Source organism: Epinephelus moara, chromosome 16 (assembly GCF_006386435.1).
Source record: "Epinephelus moara isolate mb chromosome 16, YSFRI_EMoa_1.0, whole genome shotgun sequence".
Lineage (NCBI taxonomy): Eukaryota > Metazoa > Chordata > Actinopteri > Perciformes > Serranidae > Epinephelus > Epinephelus moara.
Genome location: NC_065521.1, coordinates 38,689,336 through 38,713,809, shown reverse-complemented (window position 1 = coordinate 38,713,809; position 24,474 = coordinate 38,689,336). Strand labels below are relative to the sequence as shown.

The following is a 24,474-nucleotide window of genomic DNA, read 5'->3' as shown; positions in this document are numbered from 1 at the left end:
ATAATTTTTCTGAAGGTCATTTTTATTAATTTATTTCCCTTTTGTTTCCTTTTTTAAACCAATGTGTGTGTGCTGTAGTAAAGGGACATTTAGTTTCATCCCAAAATCAAAAATAGATATTTTACTCTCACCTGTAGTGCTGTTTATCAGTCTAGATTGTTTTTTGGTGTGAGTTGCTGAGTGTTGGAGATATCAGCCGTACAGGTGTCTGCCTTCTCTCCAATAAAATGGAACTAGATGGCACTCAGCTTGTGGTGCTCAAAGCGCCAAAATAAAATATTTGAGTAGTTTCCTGTAAAAACCATTTTCTTTCTACAAAACTACACCCATTAACATTATCACTGTGTGGAAGGAAGTGTGCATCTACTGCTAGCTTACCTAGCACCAGTGAACTAGCTACTGTTACGGCTCACCCGAAGAGGACGCCATTAATGTTTAGTGCTGTTTATCAGTCCAGATTGTTTTTTTGGTGTGAGGTGCTGAGTGTTGGAGATATCAGCCGTAGAGATGTCTGCCTTCTCTCCAATATAATGGAACTAGATGGCACTCAGCTTGTGGTGCTCAAAGCGCCAAAAAATACATTTGAAAAACTCAGCATCAATGTCTCGGTCTAGAAATCATGACCCAGTTACTCAAGATAATCCACAGACCTTGTTGTGAGCCCAGTTACTCAAGATAATCCACAGACCTTGTTGTGAGCAATTTCACGTAGCAACAATTTTCTTTCTACGAAACTACACCCACCAACTGTATCACTGTGCTGAAGGAAATGTGCATCTACTCATGGTTGAGAGGCTTGTGCTTGTGACAAAGCGAGATGTAAACATTAATGGCGTCCTCGTCGGATGAGCCGTAACGGTAGCTAGTTCACTGGTGCTAGGTAAGCTAGCAGTAGATGCACACTTCCTTCCGCACAGTGATAATGTTAGTGGGTGTAGTTTCGTAGAAAGAAAATGGTTTCTACAGGAAACTGCTCAAATATTTTATTTTGGCGCTTTGAGCACCATAAGCTGAGTGCCATCTAGTTCCATTATATTGGAGAGAAGGCAGATATCTCTACAGCCGAAATCTTCAACACTCACGCCACTCACACCAAAACATCTAGACTGATATATAGAACTACAGGTAAGAGGAAAACATGCATTTTGGACTTTGTTGTGAACTGTCCCTTTAACTGTTTTGACGTAATCACCATTCCTCAAAAGGTCTACACACTTGGTTACATTTGGGTCTCATTAATGTTTCCCCCTCTGTGTTCTGCCTCAATCAAGTGAAACATGAGTTGAACTTCCACGACAAGGACACCCAGTTCTACCGCTTCCAGGACTCTGAGTTCGGCCTGAGCCACACAACAAATGAGAAGGACTTGGAGGACGAGCTGCAGGAGGGTCTGTCGCTGCTGTCTCAGCTCGGTCCTGACGCTCTGCTCACTATGATTCTACGCAAATGGTCAGTATGTTGAGCCTTTATTTAGGTACTACGCATTAAAACCCGTTATGTGACATTACCTAGTTAGTAATGTCCCTTTCATGGTGATCATATATGACTGTCCTTGCACCTTTTAACAAAGTTTTCTCATGTTCTCTGTGTTTAGCCCCAGTCACAGGAGTGCCGAGGACCTGGAGGTCATCTACGAGGAGCTGCTCCATGTCAAGGCTGCAGCTCATCTCTCCACCTCAGTCAGTCACTATTACTGCCTGCTCTCTACATCCTCATCATGATAAAAGCCAATATATGTGAAGTTCTGTGTGTGATTATAGCATCTTTTATATTCTTTGTTTTTGCGGCTAGAAATCTGAGGTAGTGAAGCAGTTATATTGCAGTTCAGAAGCTTTACTTTGATCGTAATAGTACATCTTAAATTTAATTTGATACAAGAGCTCTGTTTGAATCTGTTTTCAAGGCAATTATTCTTCTTGAATAAACAGAATCAACCACAAAACTAGCCAGCCAGTAAATGAGCTGTATGTGACATTCAGAGCACATCTAGAGCCTCTTTCCCACTGGACAAAAAACCCACTAACACCCACTTACATCTGGCTTTTGTCTTCAGTGGGGACGGTTACAATAGGCATTCATTCCTGGGACAAATGACTCTGCAGTAGTCACAGGTATTCATCGGTTGGTACATTTCGCTCCTTTTCCATCGTGATACAAAGATGCACCACCACAAAATGCCTTCCGTCTCCATCTAAGCAGCACTCAAACATCGTTCAAAATTAGTCAGCACAAAGTTTGGAAGAGAGACTGACTAAGTAACAGATATAAGAAGAAGTAACCAGAGTAACACGCCAAAAGGTACAGGTAAAAAGGTACACACAAGTAAAACAAAACAGGAAGGCATGCTCGTCTACTGCAGAGATGTGTACACAGCTCTGGTCTACTGGCAATGGGAGGAGTATTTTACCTATTTTTAGTGGGTTTTCCCGCATTCAAAAACCGGCAAATACATGCTAATTTTTGTGAGAAAAGAGGATATGATTCAGAGTTTGGGGCGGGATTGTCTGCACACGGTTCTCAGCATGGAGGTAGCTGAGCTGGTGGCTGGAAGCTAACAGTGCTAACTCTGTAAAAACAGTGCTAACAACAACAACAACAGTGCTTACAGAGCTAACTTTGTTAACCTGGTTCTACACTTCCATGATGACAGAATTAGCAGCGGGAATATGCTCGTGCAACCAGATCGTCTACCACAACAAAGAAGATTGGACCATAACACATGCGTGACTTCATTCTCTGCGCAGGACGCCATTACTTTACTATATCTTTTCATAACAAATAGTTGTTTGCTGCTATATTAACGCTCTGAATGTTGCATACAGCGACCCTTAAAGCAGGTTGCCCCATAAAGTTTCTACCATTTTGTTCATTTGTGATAAAATTAAGTAGAAAACCAACCAAACACTGCATCCAGTTTCCTCTAATTCATAAACTGCTTTGACCAAAGAACCATCATTGGAAATATAAATGCAGTTCAATCTAATTTCTCACCCTGTTGTGCTCGTAGGTGCGTAAGGAGCTGGCAGCGGTGCTGGTCTTTGAATCACATGCCAAGGCCGGAACAGTCTGTGAGTGTGACAGCTTTGCTGATGTTTGAGCTCCAGTGGTAGAGAGCCTTCCTACAGTACATACACATGGAGACATGCACAGTTTCATTGTGTCCTTGAATCACACTACAACACACTTATGCTCTCATGTGCACAAATGCCCCCTTAACATCCTCTTCAGTACAACATAATCAACTGTCCTTATGTCACAATTGATTCATTACTTCAGTGGAGACAATCAGGTCATCATGTGTGTTTTTTTCTCCTCTCATCTCTCACTCTGACCATTCAGTCATGTATAACAAAGCCCATTGTAAATGTGATCACACAGAGTAAATGTGTGTCAATGATTAATGTTGTCATTTCTTTGTTGTGTAGTGTTCAGTCAGGGGGACAAAGGCACTTCTTGGTACATCATCTGGAAAGGCTCTGTAAATGTGATCACACATGGGAAGGTAAGTCCATATCCTAGTTGCGACATGATAATGCTAATTCTCAGAATTTGCTCTGATAAGTGCATTGTTTCCTTGGAACTGTGCGCTGGTATAATGTAATGCTAAAAGTGTTGTGTCACACAGGGCCTGGTCACCACACTACATGAGGGGGAGGACTTTGGGCAGCTAGCTTTGCTGAATGATGCACCTCGGGCTGCCACCATCATCTTGAGAGAAGACAACTGCCATTTCCTCCGTGTTGACAAACAGGACTTTATACGCATCCTCAAGGTGTGTCTGAGAGTAACTAATTACTTTAAATATTTAGACACATTGGTGGATGTATGGACGGGCTACCAGGCACAGGGACCCAGACCCACTGAGCAAGCAACGTCTGTGGACGTCCAAGTCTAGTTGATATCACATCCACAGACGTTGCTTGCTCAGTGGGGAGTGTCTGTGTGTCTGTCTTGCTTCAATGTATCTCATAATCCGCCCATGTCCACACATCTGAAAACATGTAGTAAAGTGTCTTTTTCTCCTGTGCACCAGAAATTCAGATCCACAGATAAACTAAACATGTATCTGACTGAACTGTCATCCACATCTAAATTTCTTATATGTCCTTCAGGATGTTGAAGCTAACACGGTGCGACTGGAAGAGCATGGGAAAACTGTGCTGGTGTTGGAGAAGAGCAGCGATCGGGCCGAGCAGGGAGGAGCAGGAAACAACAGCAAGTGAGAAAGTGTGACGCACTCACCTCTGAGACAATACAGCAGTCACTTCACAAGCAGGTTTACAATCATTAAGACACTTTACCTGGGCGTATCACAGCAGTAACACAATCTGTCATCATAACACAGTGAGAGACTGGTATACAGATATCTTTGTCGAACGTTAAGGTGTTATTAATCGGCTGTTATCTGACGGCCAGGAAAGAAATGGACTTCAACCCTGCCTCGTTATCAGTCTTGAAGTGTTTTAGCAAACATAACAGTGAATTAACATGATGTTGACCTCTCCTACACGCACACCACAACCATCTTCTCTTGTTCTCTGCCTTATTAAATGCAGAGCCCAACCGATATTACATTTTGACATGATGCCATTAGACAAGGAACCCTCAAATGTATTGATACAGGCGTTATGACGTAGACACAGTGTGTGCTGAAAGGCAATGCATTTTATAGTTCAACAATAGATGTGATCTGTAACTAACACCACCGTTCAGCCATGATATGCTGCTGCCAACTCGCCAAGTGCTGTAAATACAGGACTGCAGGACAAACAGTGCAGTGCTTACGTCAAATTCCTTTCTCTGGTTCTTCTTTTTGGGGTTTTATCAGCCAACGTACACACACACATGAATCATACAGTATGTGTAATAAACTAAGATGTGTTAGCAGCTCAAAGCACCACTGTGCTGAAGTACAGTCTCACAGAGCTGCTAGCTTGGCTGTGGTCTTGTAGTCCTACAGTGCTACATTATCAGGCACTGATTAAATACTTGTGAAAGGCAACTGAAAGCAGCACAAGAAAAGTGATGTCGCTCAAAACAAAGAATCAGACTTTATGCATGTACAGCAATACAGGGAAGTACTAATGTTAGGAAAATAAATCTTCTTCTTTATTTTGTCGTGCTTTGATCAGGTACACCGTTATGTCAGGAACACCTGAGAAAATCCTGGAGCACCTATTGGAAACAGTAAAGTTGGACTCTAATGGAAATGACGCAATAGGTAGGAACCTGCAGGCATCTTGCCTTTTTTTGTTTATTGGATGATTCAAGATGATCAGACTGTCGTTACCTGTTGTAATGTTTGTGTCCCTGCAGATCCCTGTGTGAGCGACTTCTTGCTCACCCATAAAGTCTTCATGCCCTCCAACCAGCTGTGTCTCGCACTACAGCACCAATATCCTGTGATAGCCAATAATAAAAATATGATCATGATGATAAGGATAATGTGCACTACCACTGCTACTTGTTATTATGATAACCGCAGTTCAAAGGAGTACTTTACCTACAAACTGACCATTCATATATCAATTACTGACCCCATGGTACACTGAATTTGTGAAGAAAACTTGTTGTCCTTGCAGCATTTTTTGTTAAGTCTGACACCTTGTTTCCACTTACGTATGTGTACGGAGACGAGTCAACTGGAAGTCCATTAATTCCAATGGAAATCTCTGTGAAATCTGATGTGCCTGCAAAACTCCTCCTCTGCGTAATATTTCAGTCCAGAACTTGCCTCAAATATGTTACAAAAATTTGACTTTTGCGATGGATTTCGGAGTATGACAGTGTGCTAGCTTAGCTAACAGGCTGCTAACTAACTAACAGGCTATTTACCTCAATTCAGTTGCATGTGCTGATTGTCAAATGAGTTTGTCTGGTTAAAACGAACTTAATACACTGTGAATCTGAGTAATGACATTCTGCTAAAATTTGGTTATACATTATATACAGTCAGATTGTTATTATGACTCGTTCGGCCATTTGCGTGTCCTTTGTTAATTAAATATTTCACAAAACATGCCACGTGCCCGGCAGGTCCTGTTTCAAGTGCATATTCCAAACTACTGGATGGCATAAAATGGAAAGGCCACAGGTAATTTGTAACAGATTTCTATCCATCTGTACAAAAATGCACTTCCTTGCGTTGGACAAGGAAGTCATGTGGTTCGAGTCCACACCTCTGCTGCACGAGTTGTGAGTATTTGTAAACAGATGTTCTGCTGATATGAAAGCGACCTCCTTTTTGTATTTGTTTTTGGATTCTTCTTTCACTGTGGAGGCATGCAAGACAAACGTAACACAGGGTGAGAAACTGATGATGAAACAAATGATCGTTTTTTTTGTCAGGTTTCAGGGTTCAGAGCGAGGACCCAAATGCATAACACCAAGCAGGTGTGTTTAAGGAACAAAATAAAGGTGATAGCAAAAGTCAAAAACAAGCAGGCAACAACTGAGGGAGCATGCTGAAGTACAAATGACAAAGACAAAAACTAACCAGTAATCAAGGAATGCAGAGAGGGAATCCAGCAAGGAGCACAGTCGAACTGACAGAAGACAAGGGACTAGACCAAATACACAAGGAGAGCAGTGAGATATCAAGGGACAGGTGAAACAAAAGAGGGCAGGGCAGTCAATCACATAAAAACACACAAAGGCAGGAAGCTGAACCAGACGTGACACATGAGGAGTGACCCTACAAAATAAAACAGGAAGCAAAACAAACATGAATGAATAACATGAAACAAGGAAAAATACAACAAAATGAAAACCCAGAAATCAAAGTCCTCCAGTCCAGTCTAAAATAAAAAGTGAGAGTGGGTTTAGTTGCCATGAGTTAGTTATTTTCTGCTGAAATACGACATCTCATTAATTGTCTCAGACTCTTTGTAAAGTCCCTTAACTGGTCCTGCACGTATCATGCGGAGCTCTCTGAGGGTTCAGATCAGGAGAAGGCTTCCTACATTCTCACCACCAAGCAGAAGGTAGTGAAGCTGATTGGCCAGTGGGTGGCGCTGTATGGCCTCCTGCTGAAAGAAGACCCCATTGCTATGGACGCTCTGGAGGTGAGATTGCATGTTCAATTGAATTAATTACATTGCATTTTAAGAATATAGATTTTCTTTATAAGGAGAATCACTAAAAACTATGTTGCTGCTTTTTTAATTTTATGTCTGGGCTGAAACAGAAGTTGAAGACGGAGGTGGCAGGAGATATTCGTCTGTCCAGCATGCTGAAAGACCAATTTCGGGAAAGGAGGAGAACAAAAGTGTAAATGGTCTATTTTATCTTATAATATCTGCTATTTCTACCACATTTCTCAAGCTGTAAATACTGCAGCATGCTATCTGAAACTGTTTTTCATCTGTTGGTATCTTTACAGAATGGAGAATGGATATCAGTCACTGAGCAGGGTAAGGGTCTCGTCTCTTTGCACATGACAGCTGAGAGCAGAGTACTAACGTCAGAGATACATTTCAGTGAGAAAACAAAATGTCATGCTGCTGTCATTTGTCATTTTAATGTCACTGACTTGCTGAGTCACTCTGATGTTTTTGACAGAACCAGCAGTTTGATTGGTTTTCAAACTGTGAGGAGCAAGTGGGGAGGTTACAGCCAATCAGAGCACAAGATAAAGGTGAGTGAGACTAAAACAAATCAGTCAATCAATGATACTGTATAATGTGCATGTCCATCAATCAACTTAACTTGTTTTGATCTACTGTATATTACTACACACAGGAAGTTATTACATATTGCAGGGATATTAAACTTATTTTTGTGCAGGGGCCACATACAGCCCACTTTGATCTCCAGTGGGCGCGACCAGTAAAACCATTACATAATAATCTATAAATGACATCACTTTCGAAATTTCCCCCCTTTTTTTAGTGTAAAGAAGTTAATTCCGAAAGCGTTCATCCATTTACAAAACAAATTATGCACAGCCCAAGATATCTGAAGAAAAATATGTGCAAATTCAACAGTATGTTTCAGTTTTTCTACGACTCTCTATTATGACATGTGACTGTTTTTCATTATTCTCCACTAAAATGGAAGCTACTGAAGAAGCAGGTTAAGCCATCCCCCACCTTACAGACCATTTACAATCTGAAGTTGTCATTGTGATGTGTTCGTACCAAAGGCGACGCAAACTTTCGACTTTTGAGAGTTTGAACGCTACAATATTTTGTGTTGACTCGCTTCATATGTGTGTGAAATTACTGAATGGATGAATGAACATCTGCCCGTGTGTCTTTGGTGTCATATGTCCCTGGAGGATCTCAATGCTGATGTGAAATCGCACTACCCACTTTATTCGTGTATTTCACGTCATTTGCATTTGTCACAACCATCGCGCCACTCGGTAGGAATTAGCATCTAATCGCATCTTTACATTGACTGACATGTATTTCACTCACACAAAGTCTGACACAGATTCTTTGGTACTGAAACTGCTGGTTGATAATATTTTACACAGTGTTCAAGACCTTTAAATCTGATCGCAGGAAGTAGTCATCATTATTTCAGAGAGCTGTACTCTTGTTGGGGTGGAAAGACTCTCAAGCAGAACCCCAAAGCGGGCCAGTTCCGGCTTTATGTTTCAACAATGCTGTGGTTAATATGTGGTTAGGTTTAGCCCCGATAGTCACTTGGTTATGGTTAAGAAAAGGTCATGTTTTGGCTAAAAACACCTGGTTTGGGGGTCAGTATCCCCAGCTTTTCATGCCACTACCTGGCAGGAAATGCAGCGATGTCTCTGTAAAGAAACAACTTCTTTTTGTTGCGCTTTTCCTGCTGGAACCACAGATACAGGTCACTACAAATCGCCCAAATTTGGTGCCCAAAAAGCAGCTAGAAACAAAGCAATGACATGCCAAATCACAGCCGGTTTTCTGGTTGTTAGTCTTGAACAGTGCTTTGTAGTGGTCTGCAGCTTAGCAGGCGTCTTGCTCAGGTGACTCGTGTTACCTTTCCACAGCAGCTTACCGGCTCCGAACCGTAGTTGGGAACATGCTGGCTTATTAGCAGTAATTTAGCGTGACTCGTTATTAGCTGGTAACTAGCTTCTAGTGGTCCGGACCACTCCACTGAAGGAAGGAAAGCGAGGCGCCAACAATGGCTTTATTGCAGTCTTCACCACAAAACAAGAAACCTGGCTTTCTCATGAGGTGAAGCCACAGCCCTGAGCTTATCTAGACACTTGACTCTGCTGGCTATCATCCTTTGTTGCCACATGCCGTCATCACCATGACACACCCGAGACAGAGCTGCTTCCACACCACACACTCACAGGTTACCCACAAGGCCACTGCCCTTAAAGGGGAAAAAAGGTGAGCCGGTAACACACCATCCACCATGCCCATGCAGAGACCTACAATGCCAACGTTTTCCTCTGGCGAATGTAACACGATATGTTGCACCAAAGATTACTTATCTCACATTAGCTCATGTGTCTGTGGGTGTTGTTCATAACACGTCATTACTCATCAGTTATCAGTATATCTTGACATTTTGGCTTCTGTCCCTTCTCTGTGCAGTGCTGTATGAGATCTACAGGCCAGACAACAAACCTCTCACTCTGATGCTCCCGGTGAACACATCTGTGCAGGATGTGATGTCAGCGATAGTCAAACCTGGCGGAGATCACATCCTGGTCAAAATGAACTCAGCGGGAGGTGGGACTTAAATATTGATGACATCTTGTGCATAGATATTTATCATTTAAATTGCTTTTCCTGTAAAACTGAAAGAATAAAGCATTCAGAGCTATATGTTAATGTGATGTTCTGTCATTGTTTGGCACTTCATTATGCTGAAAATGAGTTTTTGATGTATTAAATGCACACAGAGAGAGCTCAGTTGAAGCTGGATGCGACTGCAGTCTACACAGCTCTGGGACTCAACGAGAGACTGTTCATCTGCACAAGCAGCCAAGTGGAACAGCTGGTGAGGAATATGTGCACTCCATACCATTTTTTGTATAACAGAAGATGAAATGTCATCACTTCAGACATACTGTCATTATGCTCGTTTTTTATTTAAGTGCATACGGTTCAAAGCAGTTTATCTGCCCTGAAAGCCATCAAAGACACTATAATGTTCTACTTGTTCATTTCTCTATGGCTGTTTCTCCCAGATGCCCCTGAAGGAGCAGCAGGGTCCAGAGCGAGGAACAACTGACATCCTCGAACAGATGGGCTCTAAAGACACCGCCAATGAACTCACCAACTATGACTGGGAACTGTTCACTGCCATGCATGAGGTAACTCAGCAGATATGACAAATTTCACATCTGACCACAGCACACAAACTAATTGATACAGTACAAAGAGGAAACGCTTATTTACACATCAAATTCCTCATCAAGGCCGAGCTCCAGTAGTCTGTCATGAAAGTGAAGCCAAAGCTGAAACCGGCATTCAGATATTTCCTCATCTCTACAAAGGACTGGCTATCTCTTTGATGGATGTATCTGAGTCACGCTCCCTGGCACTTTGCCATCAGATCATCTGGCACTGCGGTACAACACTTCCTGCATGCTTCGCGTGTTTCTGAAGCAAATCACTCTCATTAAGTCACCTATAAAAACTCCTCTTTCCTCTCTTTGGTTTCCGGATTTCTTCTCCACGTGTGTAACTCATTGTTCCTGTCTCTGCAGGTGGAGCTTGTCTACTACGTATTCGGCCGTCATAAGTTCCCAGGTGCCATCACAGCTAACCTGGAGCGGTTCGTGCGTCGCTTCAACGAGGTGCAGTACTGGGTGGTGACGGAGCTGTGCCTCTGTGAGGACCTGGTGAAACGAGCCATCCTGCTCAAGAAGTTCATAAAGATTGCTGCAGTGTAAGAGAATCAGTTAAAACCTTAGCTATGTGTTGATGGCAATGTAGGTCAGTCAGGCCACCACCTTGGTCCACAGTGAAATATCTCAACATATACTGGATGGATTGTGATGAAATTTTGTACAAACATTCATAGTTTCCCAAGGATTAATCCTAAAGACTTTGGTGATCCCCTGACCTTTCCTTTAGCGCCACCGTGAGGTTGACATTTGTGTTTTTTAAGTCTCAACAAGAATCGCATCCTTTGCCACCATATTTGGTACAGACATTCATGTTCCCTATAGGATGGACTGCAATCACTATTTGGTGATCTCCTGGCTCCTCAAGTAGCCACGCCATCTGCTCACAAAATTAATTTGTTCAATACTTTAGTTCAAGATCAAATACCTGCAAAATTAATTGACATTTCCATCAGCCTTAGCTTTACTTTGTGTTCAGTCCTAACTAGCTAGTTCTTTGCAATGCATACATGGTGGCGGGCATGAAATGTGTTGAAAGTACATGTCGACAACATGAAAACAGTGCCAATGCAATGTTTATTACTAACTGTCACAGTTTCGTTGTGAAATGGTCGCAGTTTAGTTAGGTTCAGGGAAAGAAAAACACTTGGTCAGAATTAGAGAAACACACTACAAAATTACTGGCAACATGAAAACAATGCTAACGCAGAGTAAATGAGGATCTTTTGTTGTGGTGGACACAAAAATTAAATATAAAGAGCGAAAAATTGCACATAGGGTGGGCAGGAGGAATGGTGGATGGGTCAAACAACATGGATTTTCAACAAGGAGACCGCTGTTAAGGTCCCGTAGGAAACCAAAACAGTTGACAATGTAAAGTACTTTTCGTGGATATGTTACGTAACTACACAAAGTAGCCTACTGTATGTAAGTTTACGTCACATATGTCCTGGGCACGATTATTTTTATCGAAACCACAAACTTAACCAAGTGTTTTTCTGTCTGTAAACCTGACCAAACTGACACTGCAGCCGTTCGTATTAGACTTTGCATTGGCATTGTTTTCATTGTCAGCATGTAATTTTAACACATTTTGTCCCCACCACCACGTAATACATTGTTATGAGGCAGTGTCCATTTTGTGTATTACTGCGAGACTGTGTTGCTATGTTAGCATGCTAACCAGGGTGGGAAATTAGCACCAGCCACCAGCCAAACACTGGTAAAATATGAAAGTGGCTGCTAGATTTTCTTTACTCGCCAGCCAAAAAACAATGGTTATCTATTGAGAGGCTGGTAGATTTTGGAGTCAACTAGCCACAGTGGCAGATGGACAAAAATTTCCAGCCCTGATGCTAACACACCAAACTTTCGCTTAATCAGCATGCCAGTTTTGTCACTGGGACCATGTTAGCATGCTGATGTTTGAGAATTAAGCACAAAGCACTCCCCTTCACAAAGCCACCAGCGTGGCTGCAAACAGTCTTGTTTGCATAAAACTCATCTTTGAAACCTGCAAATGTCACTTCAAGAACGGCACACTGTCGCACTGAGACCTAACTGTTTATAAATGTGTCCTCTCTGTCACAGATTAAAGGAGCAGAAGAATCTGAATTCATTCTTTGCTGTGATGTTTGGTTTGAGCAACAGTGCAGTACACAGGCTCTACAAGACCTGGGAGGTGAGAAACCCCTGAATGCAACAGTGATGATGATAATATCAGTGTCACTGTTTACTGAGCGACATATGTTATCATTTATTCCAGAGAATACCCAGCAAGACAAAAAGAATTTACTGTGCTTATGAGAGGTTGATGGTAAGTTACACTTCATGCTTTCATTTCAGTACATTTATAAATGTTTCAATGCTCTCAATGTTTAGTACATTAATTCTGCACACTGACGTAATATAATTGTGCTCTGTTTACTTTCTGCTCCTGTTAGGATCCTTCACGCAACCACAGGGCCTACAGACTGGCTGTGGCCAAACTCAGTCCTCCCTATATCCCCTTCATGCCTCTGCTGCTCAAAGGTGACACATATCAGCAGTGTCTCATATACAGCCCTAGAAAGTCATGTAAAGTAATCCACTAATCACTGATGTGTTTTCTGTTCCTGCCTGTGCCCAGACATGACCTTCATCAATGAGGGAAATCCAAACTACGTAGACAAATTGGTCAATTTTGAGAAAGTGGTAAGAAGGAAAATGTTTTTGCAACATTGCTTGACTCAATTGTTCTCATCACAAATCTTGGCGAGGCATTTAACTTAAAATGTTTCCTTTTCCTCCTGTTCTGACAGCGCATGATTGCCAAGACAGTGAAGATTGTACGAGGATGCAGAAGCCAGCCGTACGGTGAGTAATCCAGTTGAGCTTGTCATACAGCTAGCAAACTCATACTGTATGCTTTCAGGAAATATTAAACAGTTGCATGTGTATGTTGAAGTAAACTGATTATTTATCTGTGATTGACACACGTAGGATATGTCAGGTAAACTTCTATTTCCCTTCTGCAGTGGCGTCGTCTCCACAGAGGGGCCTGGCAGATCGGATGTTTCTGGAAGGGCCTGCTACTCGCATATCAACATGTAAGCTACATCTACCATTAACTGCTGAAACTAAAGGTAGAAACTATGGCAGACTGTTGCGTCGCCTCATGTCCCTATTTTCTTGGCCAAAAAGTTGGACTGAACCCACTGCAAAGACTGCTGCAAAGAGGCAAATAGCACATACCTTTAGCGCCTGCGGGAGAGAAAATAACTCTCCATACTATCAGGCAGCTGTAGTCTATATTTGTCATTCAAAAAGGGAAACTGGAAGATTGACAGGACAAATTCAAGGTGCTAGTTAGCCAATTAGCAAATTAAGAGCACAACTTGATGTCGAAAAGAACAAAGGATATTTACTTTGTGCTAGGGAACATAACACAAATAATTACAAAACGTTTCTCTGAAAGCACTCAAAGGCTAAAAAAAATGTACATACTATAACAAATTTGCTTTGATCTCATGCCTTCTTGACTTTAGTCGTTTGTTTGCTTTCCTCACTTTCGTTTCTCTTCTCGTCCACTGTGCTGAACTGCCAAATTGAGTAATTTCATTCAGCGATGGACAGGCCTTGTAGTACCAACGGTTCCAAACAAAACGCAAAAACTAGAGCAACAGACTTACAGATGGCCCGACACTGACCAATGGCCAACTGTCATCTTGGTGTGTAAAGGCCCCTTAAGACAGTATGGTTGGCCAATTATTTTCAACAGGAGGGTCTGGTGGCGGGGCCAGCAATTGTATCAGTGGGAGGCCATGGCTCCTCTGCTTGCTTTCACAATAGTCCATTTCAAATTTCACATTATGGCAAAAAGAAGATTTGCCAATACAAACACTTTAACATGCACTGACTCAAAACTGATTTCTTCTTCTCCTCCAGACTCAGACTACGCCCTCCCTCTGCGGAGTCCCTGCAACATCCGGCACTACATTCAGAACCTGAAAGTGATCGACAACCAGCGCAAGCTAACGCAGCTATCAAGGACAATAGAATGCTAGGACATCAACGCGCATATGTACAGAGACTGCAAAACTGTAGCGCAAAACTGAACCGCAGAAAGAACTGCAGCTGGATGAACAAAACTTCCACAGTCACTTAATTAAGATGGATGTCTGGAGGCACTGAGTGCTGTGGAGTCACTTTAATTCAAGGAGCTTGGACATTGATGGATAACCCAGCACAGCATCAAGAGTGAAAATGTGCTGCGTGCACAGTAATAACCTCTAATGATGAACTAGGGAATCCAATTCTGTGACTTGTGGGACACTTTTTTTATTCAAAACGCCTTACAGCCATGCATGTGCCACAGTGGAGACTGATCCCCTCACAAAGGAAATGTTACAACATCCACAGCTTAACTGACTTTGGTGTAAAAACTCATTTATGTGACACTTTGTATACTGCTGTCTGTGGAAGAATCACTCTGCTGGTTCCACTAAAGGGCCACGAGAACACATACTATCTTTGCCTTAGTTTGTCACTTGCGGTCAGTTTTTCGTGCACTTGTATTTTCACATTAAAACTGATATATTGTATCAGATCATTTTTTGGCAACGTGGCCACTAACTGACATGCATATAATTTCATACAATGTTGTTTTATAAATAAATTATTTTCTCAGTTATGTGTATTGAATGAAAGCACAAGTGTCTGTAAAAAGGGAAATATTTTATTTAAAAGTACAAACCATAACAGGTAAAAATTGACCTTCAGAGACCCCCCCCTGACAAAAATGTTCTCCCCAATATGGGGTGAAAAAAATTCACAACAAATCAGTTATCCTTTCAATTCAAAAATACTCTCCTTGTCATAAATATGTACAACTTCTTGTATGAAGTCCTGGAGAGTGAAAATGGGCTAAGACGGGAAAAAAGAAAAGAAAACCCAGTGCCTTCTCCGAATGTAACCATGGAGGAAGTAGTAAAATGATCCCCTGTCATTATAAATAATGGGTTGAAATGTTCAGTAAAGAACAGACAATGTTAACCGTTTTAAATCAACTACCATATGGGGATTTTGCGGACCATCTGACAAATTATAAATCACTAGCCAATAAGAGGGAGCATATGAAAAGATTGTGATGATGCAAACAAATGTTAACCACGTGTTTAGTACAATGTTGGTGTTTGGACAGGTGCAATAGCAGAGCACATAAATTATCAAACTATGTCAACATACCTGAGCTCAACTCAGATATGCTCTGGTGTTTCTTTGTCAGTCTGTGGCATAAAAAAAATCTGCACGATCAAGAAAAGAAGTGGTCCAGCGATGAAGTGGTGAGTATAACAAAAAAAAGTTTCACACTTTAAGTGTGTTTAGTGAGAAAGCAAGTGAAGGTGAAAAGCCAGAACCTCACAAAGGGTTTAGTGTGTGTGCTTATCACATACTCTGACACAAAAAGTCCTGGTTTGTCACAACTCAGTCACAAAATAAAACATAACCCAAAAGAAAGCACTGTAATATTAAAAAAAAAAAGGGTGAATATAAATATTGCACTTCCAAACAACATTTAGTTCCCAGTGCCTAGCTGTTATCCCTTTGTTAGAGGTACAAGACATCCTGCCTTATAGTCATTTTTGGGGATTTACAATGAGGGTGTGTGAACTGCTGCAATGCAGTTACACAAACCATCCTGAGCAGACTGTATTGATGCTATCATGTCTAATATATGAGAGATACTGTGTCGATTTTCAGCCAGCTTTGTTTAGATAATATGTAAATAAAATGTGGTAAACATTCCTCCATCTTAGGGCAAATATCTCCCTGCTGGCTCTAAGGCTGCTGCTCAAACTACAGGTTCTGCAATTTCCTATGTTTGGTAAGTTGCCACTATGTCACAAGGAGTATGGAAGAGGATCAAGAGAATAACCCGCCCCCTCCTTTCTCTTAAACACAGACCAAACTCCAATTAAACAGTAAAACTAAGCAGTGCTGATCAAATACAAACCAAGATTCTGTTACTGTGTTGCCTATTTCCGTTTTGAATGTCTTCAGATACATATTTTAGCGTACTGTTTAGCTGTAATACCGAAACCGGAAGTTGGCGCCATACAGTTTCCTGTATTGTGTAAAACGAAGGCTGGGGGAAAAAAATGGGACAAAACGGTCAAATTAAGCAGCGCTAAGTTTCGGGTACCGCGTTACCTAATTGCCGCCTCGGGTCTTTACAGAAACACAGTTTAGCTTACCGTTTTACTGTGAGCCCAGATGAGTTGTCACCAGCCGGCCGCCATTTTGTTTCTCATAACTTAACGGCCAAACGTCACCCACAAACAAGAGGTAAATTTCCGTTTACCGCATAGGGAAGTCAAGACCCGCCCTACTCTTTCTCTGATTGGTTTGTACTTGCTGCCTTCGTTGTTTGGATTGGTTAGTTTTAGGCATAAGGGGTGAGATTGATTAGGGTGAGCCAATCAGAAACAGAGTAAGGCTGCGGCGCAATGCATTATGGTAGCTGTAGGTTTTATACCTCTCGAGCAATGGTCAAACGCAACAGCCCTTTTTCTCTGTTTTCTCTGGCCATGTAGCACCAAAATTTAAAGTAATTGCGTCTCTCTACTGTTCAGACAGCCTAGTTTTATGGAAGACCATCTTTCCATCAGTTAAATACTTATTTTAATGCAGAATGGCTTAACCTCAATGATTTAAACTACAGAGGTGATAGGGATAAACTAAGCACTGGGAAAGGCAATAACCGTTTCATACACAAAACAAACATTCATAAATATACCATTCACACGTATGCATGTATGCATGAAGTCACACATATATCCATGCAAGCACACACAACCCTAACCCCTAACATTATTTACATTTAAGGCACATGAAATCTATGTACATGACAAATAAAACAAACCAACACAAAGCATTTTTCATGTTCAGTCCCTGTAGCCTTTTGGTAGTGGGATGACTTCAGCCACTTCTCTCTCTAAACGTGGGCAGCTGTTACTCAAAAGACAATCAAAAATACAGTATCTCACAGTAACACGCACTGTGAGCTGAAAATGGATCCTCACAAAGAGTGACGGTCCCGCCTGCTCTCAGACTAAAACTCTCTGTCAAAGCTACAACATTGCTGATTGTCACGTCTTTGGTTAAAGACATCATCACACCATGGCGCATCAACTCTGCGGTGTCCCCTAAGCGTCATTTGCGTGCACGTGGTCTTCACGCTGAATGAGCTAGACTCAAACTGAGTAAAGTATTCTTTAGGAGAACGCCACTTTTTTTTTTTTTTTTTNGGTGTCCCCTAAGCGTCATTTGCGTGCACGTGGTCTTCACGCTGAATGAGCTAGACTCAAACTGAGTAAAGTATTCTTTAGGAGAACGCCACTTTTTTTTTTTTTTTTTGGACAGAAGCACCACAATGTGAAGTTTCACAGGTCTGCGGTGGTTCCAGTCCCATCCCAGTCGACTACACAACAATGACGATGCCAGCATTGGTAACTCTGAACATGAACAAGGATTTAAACAAAGTGATCAGTAGGAGTCAAAATCAGAACTCAAAGGAAGGTCAGTCAGTCAGTCAGTCTTCGGTGTCTCAGGAATTATATCAGTAGATTTCCTTTGAGTGCAAAAACAACTCAACCCAGCGCTGTCCAACAACCTGAGGCAGAGAGATACTTTTCATGGACAGTTACGAAACATCCATCCATGCATTTTCCACGCCCGCTTATCCTGTTCAGGGTGGCGGGGTGCCGGAGCATATCCCAGCATGTATTAGGCAAAAATCAGGGGAACACCTCGGGCTGGTCAGGGTTAAAATTACCTAAAACTTTAAATGTTGTTATAAAAGCAGAGCTATTAAATGGATTAAGGTTCAACTTCCAGGCTGGTAACATTGACGCTGCTATCGCCAGGTTAATTTTTCCACCTGAAACCTGTTGACTGATCTTCTGTCAATAAAACTGTGTTCAGAGGATACCAGAAGAATAATTTCAGGCCTCCGCAGGCAGCGCAAGTCACAGCTCCTGGCTGCCAAGCTACATGCAGCCATATCCTGTCAGAGGCAGTGAGCGCGTCAGATCATTAGCACCAAAATAAGGCAGTTAACGGGGTGAAACAGAACTCTCCACAAAAAGAAATCATCTCACTGCATCCGCAGGCTGACGGTGGCTAACATTAGCCATGATGCATTGAGAAAAAGTCCTATTTGGTAACAATCCCAACCTGCCAAAAAGCAAGACATAAATTAACAAAAAAAGTAACATTCATTTGGCTGAGAGATCTTTGGGTTTTTGTCTTTCTCTAGTGCAGCACAGTGGAGTTCCAGTGGTCTCTCTTTCGCTTCAAACTGCTTTCTGATCCACTCTACATGATCCATCGTATTTCTCTGTTGCAATCATATGGCCAGGTACTGTGGTTCTGGAGGCTACGCTTGTCTTTTTAGGCCTCAGAGGCAGCCTGTGGTTTGAGTTGAGCCTTCTCCATGGCGGTGCCGTACGGTAGAGAGCGCTTAAAGAAGCCGAACTAGAAGAAAACATTTGGGGAAAAGCAGAAATTAGAAATGAGCACAGAATTAATCACTTTAATTGCAGTCAGTTTCATGGAATTTCATTCTTTAAAGGTCCAGTGTGTGAGATTGAGGGGGATTTAGTGGCATCTAGTGGTGAAGATTACAGATTGCAACCAGCTGAAACTTCTCCTGGTTAGAATTCTTTCAGTGTTCATTGTTCAGGAAGTTTAAACAGGAGCCAAATTATCCATAGAGGTCTCCTCCTCTCCAAAACAAAAGGACCAGCTGCTTTAAACCTATGTATAAATAAACGCCTCATTCTGACGGCCAAAATACAAGGGACACAGACACGACGCAACACATCTGCCGCAGCATGCCCACAGCGTAGCATGTCTATTATAATCAACTGAAACTGCGACACTGAACATGAAAGTCATGCTTGCTTGCACGGGCACTGCACTGCTCAACATTCATTTTATGTTGTTGGTGACTCCGCATCCCTGCAACAGGTAAAAACTACATAGATTTGTGTAAAAAACGAGCAAAATCTGTTTAAAAATAATAAAGATGAATACCTCATAGTACCAGAGGCAATACGAAGCACAAAGCAACCTTGGGGGTGTCTTTACATGTCACATTAAAATAAATCAATCAAATAAATGCACACTGCTGTAGGAATGACCCGGTTAATTAATTAAGCTCTACTTAATGCAGCCTATAAGCTTCCAAGCTTGCATAACCAAGTGCATTATCACTTGGCAAAATTCCATACACACAGAGTGAAGCTGGCAGCAGCCACACGCTGCAAGACAGTCTATAAAACAAGCTAAGAAACCCTGCTTCACTCCACCTATGTGAAGATTCATGTCCGTGCCCCATGTATTTCAGCCATAAGGCAAAAAAACAAAACACAAGTCTTAAATTCAGGTGGTAATATACTAAAGAGAATATACTTATTATATTATCTTCTCTTCTGCTAATATATCCTCCTAAATCCTACACACTGGACCTTTAAATCCTTGTTTGACAGCAGCACTGACCTTGTACAGGACGTAGATGAGCAGAGCCAGGAGCAGTAAACCAGCCAGAATGGCCAAGATGATGATCCACAGAGGAACTGAGTTCTCGATATCTGGCTTGTTCCACACCACTGGGGTCACCACCTGAGGACAAAAGCTCAGTTTGTCAGTTTAATTCAGCAAAGAAAATTAAAATAATACTTCTGTATGAAGCAGGCCCTCTGGAATGAGTAAACAAAAGATCTAAAATACCTTTTTGTGTCCACTGGGATAATGCCTGGGCAGGATGGCGTAAGGCATCTTCTCCACACTGTATCTGGCCAGGCACTCCAGCACATACTGCTTGTAGGCTCTCTGAAGGAATGAACACAAGAATGCAATCTGTCAATTACACACTAGGTGGCGACACAGACCGCAAGCTTTCACAAAGACAATCCCTTCAGCATTCCTTTCCTATGAGCAGCTGTGATACCAGATAATGCATTTTACATTCACACATATGCCTTGTGTTACTGCATGCAGGGGGTGGTAAACAGTCTGTGTGTAGCTCAGACATGGCAGGCAGACAGAATGACAAATGTAAACACGTAGAAACTGCAATCTGTAATCTAGAGTCTCAGTCAGCAACTGTCGTCCCATTTGTTGAGGCAAATATGCGAGACTGCAGCCTTAAGATCTGATCCAGAAACAACACAAACCAATATGAGACTGACTACTGCAGCTTTGTACCTTGTGCCTGCCGCACATTTGAGGTTTTCACTCTCAGTGTTTTCTTTTTTGATGGTTTAATGAAAAATGGCTTCTTACTTCCTGCCACAGTCTGACATGAGAAAATACACAGGCACTGGTGGGAAAAGACTAATCTACAGTAAAGTGCACAGCCTTTTCCTCTGCCATGCCTCTGTCATCTGGTGGGAACACTAATGCGCTCATGTGCAGTACATGTCTGGTGAGTTTGCATGACAGGGGTCATCTCTGACTAACCTCAGTGAAGGTCTCAGCCCAGACGCGGGAGCGCACTTTCAGGATGGCAGTCGTCCCCTTCTCCAGCAGACCCACGGTGCACTGGAGCGCCCAGCACTCCGTGTTAGAGCAAGACTATGGAAACAAAGAGAAAGCAGTTAAGACAATGTTAATTAAATGCTTAATAAGTCAAGCCAACAGGGGTAACTCATACAGGAAAAAGTGAAAACTGGTCTGGCAGATATGGGCAGGACAACCAACAACCATGCTAATGCTGCAGGTCGAATAAATATAACAAAGAGCCCAATGTTATGATCAGTATTCCACGCCTGCTTCAAATTAGATTGAAGGAATGTCATGAGACTGTAAAAATGCAGCATGCACCACTCTCCACATTACTGCCCAACCACTAAAACCGACCCATTTTTCTCAAGACTGTAGAATACATATTCCTAATTAGATCCCCATAATGCAGCTTGGCACATTTCACATTTAAGAACATGCACACACTGTGTTATAGAGGTGGTGCTGAAGCTGGACCACCCCCAGACCGAGAGGTTTCGGCTGGTTTCCTGCGGGAGGGCGAATCAGTTTACTTATTACACCGAGCAGGACAAACACAGGAGGATAAGAGAGCCCCCGCCTGGTTCCCTTAGGCTCAGCGTTAGACAGACTTAATGAGAGTATTCAGACAGACAGGGGGCGAATCAGTCCACTTCCTCCTGGTGGAGCTCCTCAATGCTCCAGGGCATTGGGATCACTTAGGTTTATGGAAATGACATGAACGTGGACCAGTGCCAAAGATGCCTCAGACCCAAGTCCCACATATCCTCCCTGGTGGGATTACGTGGTCAAGATCTGGAGCTCGGGGGTGTGGAGGCTGTTCCCACAGACTCATGGAATAACTGGCCTTACTGTACAGCTGTTGTAGATACAGAGCCTGCACAGGCTGACACTTTGGAAAAAGTGCTGTAATGATTAGTGGAGTAACCGATCAGTCAGTCACAGAGCACCAATGATTAGTCGATCAATCCGTTGGTCAATTGAAAGAAAATTAAACAGCAACTATTTGGAATTGTTAAAATTTTTCAAGCAAAAATGTCAAACATTTGCTGGTTCCAGCTTCTTAAATGTGAAAATTTGCTGCAGCTTTAGGAGAAGCATTGCAAACACAATCACTAAGAAACATCCACAAGCAATGACAAAACTGCCCATCCATCCTTTGACAACAAAAGCGTACAACGTAAAACGTAAAAAGAAAGACTCAAATCAAGTCCGAACCAGCACTAGTTTTGTTTGTATGTATGAGGTAATACTGCAGTCATTAATGTTAGTATATTGGCTTGCACACTTTCTAATAAACCATCAATTCTATAGTTACACATGTTAAGTTGTTTATTACTAGACTGTGGTCCAGATTCTCTGCAGGTTTTTCCAGTAGCGCTCAAACAGAGGACCTTCCTGATTGATTAAAATACTAAAAATGACAAGTGTCCTGCTGCAGGATGAACACCTGAATCACAGAGAAATATATCACAACCTGGCAACCCCTAAATAGTTCTGCAACGCCTTTTAACAGATCATCAAAGCATTAATCATTTATGAATTTACCATTAATAAAGCTATTAGTTACGGCTTGATGAGAAATTTTGAGGTACTGTAGTCATTATGAATGCCTTCTGGTTATTAGTGCAGTTAAAGCCAGTCCTTTGTTCTTTATGCACAGCTCAGCTCTTCAAAGACTAAGCACAGGTCATTTTAAATTCTCACACTATGACCTAGGCTGACAGCTTCACCCAGGCATCACTTAACACTAACACACTCTGATCAAGAGACACTCTGAACAGCGATGTCTGTCCTCCTGAGCTTAAAAACTAAAAGTGCAGACACAGGCGAAACAAGAGAATGGGGTCCTTCATGCTGGCGTGTCATTGGACATGCTTGATAAACGAGCGCGGTTAGGAGCGACAGGAACACAGACAAAGCCCTCTTTGGGTGGAAGCAGGTATCCACAGAGGGAGGCAGAGAGAGAAGCTACCTGCAGCTGGGTGGATCAATGGGGCCACTGTGTGGGGGCTCGGGGCCTCACAACACCCAAAATTAGAGAGCGGTCTGTGAAGTCACCAGTGCATCACTGACAAAAAGCCTCCCATTCCCATCAGCCTCTCCACCCCTCCACCACTACTAAAGGCTCTTTAATGTTAATCACCACAACGGGACAAGCCTGTGCCCTCTGACCCCTCCCTTTTAACGACATCATAACCTAATTACCCAATCCCAGGAGCCTCATGTAAGAGCAGTGTCACCAAAATAGATCCAGACCTGCACACTTCAGGCAATAAAATATATTGTTCAAACCTTCTGTTTTTGTTCTCAGCACTTGGTCCTGACCTGCTGTTAGTGACACGAATGTAACGCCGTAACCACATTAACCTCTAACTGTAAACTCACGCTCCTCATTCCCTCACTTTCAAGTCACCTATTACATTAGACTTTGGCCTGATGGTGTTCATCCATCCATACAACATGTATTTATAGAACATGACAATTCCTCTTTAAAGGGGACCTATAGCCTAATGTTCTTCCTCATTTTCTTTATATATGATGTTACGTTGTTGGATGTTCATATTAAACATGACCAAAGTTTCAAATAATGAGGTACATGTATGTGAAAGTATCCCTGTGAGCAAAAACCTCAGACTCCAGAACGTACTTAATACTCTGTTTCCATTTTTTCTGCTTTCGAGTTAAGATGACATCAGCTGGTGACAATTTTTTTAATATGGTCATCGCTACTGCGAGTGTTTACATTATGTAGCCTATACTGCTACATGTAGCTTCATGCTAACGTCAGGGAAACATGTAATCTTGGTTGCCGATGTTGTTAATTTCTCTCCAGTTTCAGATTATATTCCTGCTTAAACGTGTCCAGTTGTGATTAGAAGCTTTTATTGGTGATTTTCCTCGGTAGAAAGTGCCGCTGTGCTCTGTTACAGTCATTTCCTGGCTGCAAGTACTGCAGCAGTACACTGCTACATGTAGCTACATGCTAAGATCTGGGAAACATAATCTTAATGCCAATGTTGTCAATTGCTGCTGAAACATGTTCGCTAATGAAAAGTTTGATTAATCAGTCAATGATTTTTCACGAAAGAGAGTGCCATTATACTCTGTTGCAGTCATTCCCCAGCTACAATGATGAGACACTGAGGTTTGGAAGACCTGGAAACACTGACCAATCAGAGCAGACTTGGCTTTTTCAGTAGGGGGGCTTCAAGAGACGGGTGCTTAAGCATAGAGTTTCAGACAGAGGGTGAATACAGGTGTTCCAGCACAGACAGTATGAGCAAAATGAAGTGTTTTTTGAACATTAAAGCATGTAAACATGTTGTACCACAAATCCAAATTACAAGTATGAACCTAAAAAATAAGCTTAATAGGTCCCCTGTGAGCGTCTTACCAGGTTAGTCAAATGAGCAAGTGGATTCCTGTGGACGTCCCTCCTCTCAATGCGGTGCTCGTGTGCCTTCAGAGCAAGGATAGGTGGTTCTGTGGACGTGGGCTGGAGCTAAAAGAGGAGAGAGAGCACACACACAACACCCATTAGGACAACACAGACACTGACCTCAACAGGCAGAAGAGCACACCACCCTTTCTGTCAATATAAGACCTAATGTTAGCATGACCCC

At 42.2% G+C, this 24,474-nt stretch overlaps 2 protein-coding genes across 4 annotated transcripts in view; one reads left to right on the top strand and one right to left on the bottom strand.

Moving 5' to 3' along the window:
* The window catches only part of rapgef3 (Rap guanine nucleotide exchange factor (GEF) 3), a 43,254-nt gene extending 27,035 nt beyond the window's left edge, over nucleotides 1-16,219 (top strand). For both annotated transcript variants that reach the window (XM_050065289.1, XM_050065288.1), the window contains 23 exons: nucleotides 1,272-1,449; nucleotides 1,595-1,679; nucleotides 3,008-3,068; nucleotides 3,426-3,502; nucleotides 3,626-3,772; nucleotides 4,113-4,219; nucleotides 5,133-5,221; nucleotides 5,317-5,395; nucleotides 6,914-7,064; nucleotides 7,187-7,269; nucleotides 7,382-7,412; nucleotides 7,561-7,636; nucleotides 9,540-9,677; nucleotides 9,851-9,948; nucleotides 10,139-10,264; nucleotides 10,661-10,842; nucleotides 12,392-12,482; nucleotides 12,567-12,617; nucleotides 12,745-12,832; nucleotides 12,930-12,994; nucleotides 13,102-13,156; nucleotides 13,318-13,389; nucleotides 14,228-16,219. In XM_050065289.1, the coding sequence (XP_049921246.1) occupies nucleotides 1,272-1,449; nucleotides 1,595-1,679; nucleotides 3,008-3,068; nucleotides 3,426-3,502; nucleotides 3,626-3,772; nucleotides 4,113-4,219; nucleotides 5,133-5,221; nucleotides 5,317-5,395; nucleotides 6,914-7,064; nucleotides 7,187-7,269; nucleotides 7,382-7,412; nucleotides 7,561-7,636; nucleotides 9,540-9,677; nucleotides 9,851-9,948; nucleotides 10,139-10,264; nucleotides 10,661-10,842; nucleotides 12,392-12,482; nucleotides 12,567-12,617; nucleotides 12,745-12,832; nucleotides 12,930-12,994; nucleotides 13,102-13,156; nucleotides 13,318-13,389; nucleotides 14,228-14,346 (2,249 nt within the window). In that variant the 3' untranslated portion in view covers nucleotides 14,347-16,219. The remainder of the gene's footprint in view (nucleotides 1-1,271; nucleotides 1,450-1,594; nucleotides 1,680-3,007; nucleotides 3,069-3,425; nucleotides 3,503-3,625; nucleotides 3,773-4,112; nucleotides 4,220-5,132; nucleotides 5,222-5,316; nucleotides 5,396-6,913; nucleotides 7,065-7,186; nucleotides 7,270-7,381; nucleotides 7,413-7,560; nucleotides 7,637-9,539; nucleotides 9,678-9,850; nucleotides 9,949-10,138; nucleotides 10,265-10,660; nucleotides 10,843-12,391; nucleotides 12,483-12,566; nucleotides 12,618-12,744; nucleotides 12,833-12,929; nucleotides 12,995-13,101; nucleotides 13,157-13,317; nucleotides 13,390-14,227) is intronic.
* The window catches only part of itga5 (integrin, alpha 5 (fibronectin receptor, alpha polypeptide)), a 53,007-nt gene continuing 43,532 nt past the window's right edge, over nucleotides 15,000-24,474 (bottom strand). The window contains exons 26-31 of one of the 2 annotated variants that reach the window (XR_007571271.1): nucleotides 24,246-24,353; nucleotides 20,807-20,920; nucleotides 20,075-20,176; nucleotides 19,844-19,966; nucleotides 17,682-18,817; nucleotides 15,000-17,570 (exon numbers count right to left, since the gene is read on the bottom strand). Coding sequence is in view for 1 of the 2 variants with exons in the window: in XM_050065287.1 (XP_049921244.1) it covers nucleotides 18,734-18,817; nucleotides 19,844-19,966; nucleotides 20,075-20,176; nucleotides 20,807-20,920; nucleotides 24,246-24,353 (531 nt within the window). In the remaining variant the exon portion in view is untranslated. Of the gene's footprint in view, nucleotides 17,571-17,595; nucleotides 18,818-19,843; nucleotides 19,967-20,074; nucleotides 20,177-20,806; nucleotides 20,921-24,245; nucleotides 24,354-24,474 lie in introns of those variants that run through there. The other variant, XM_050065287.1, reaches the window with a different exon arrangement.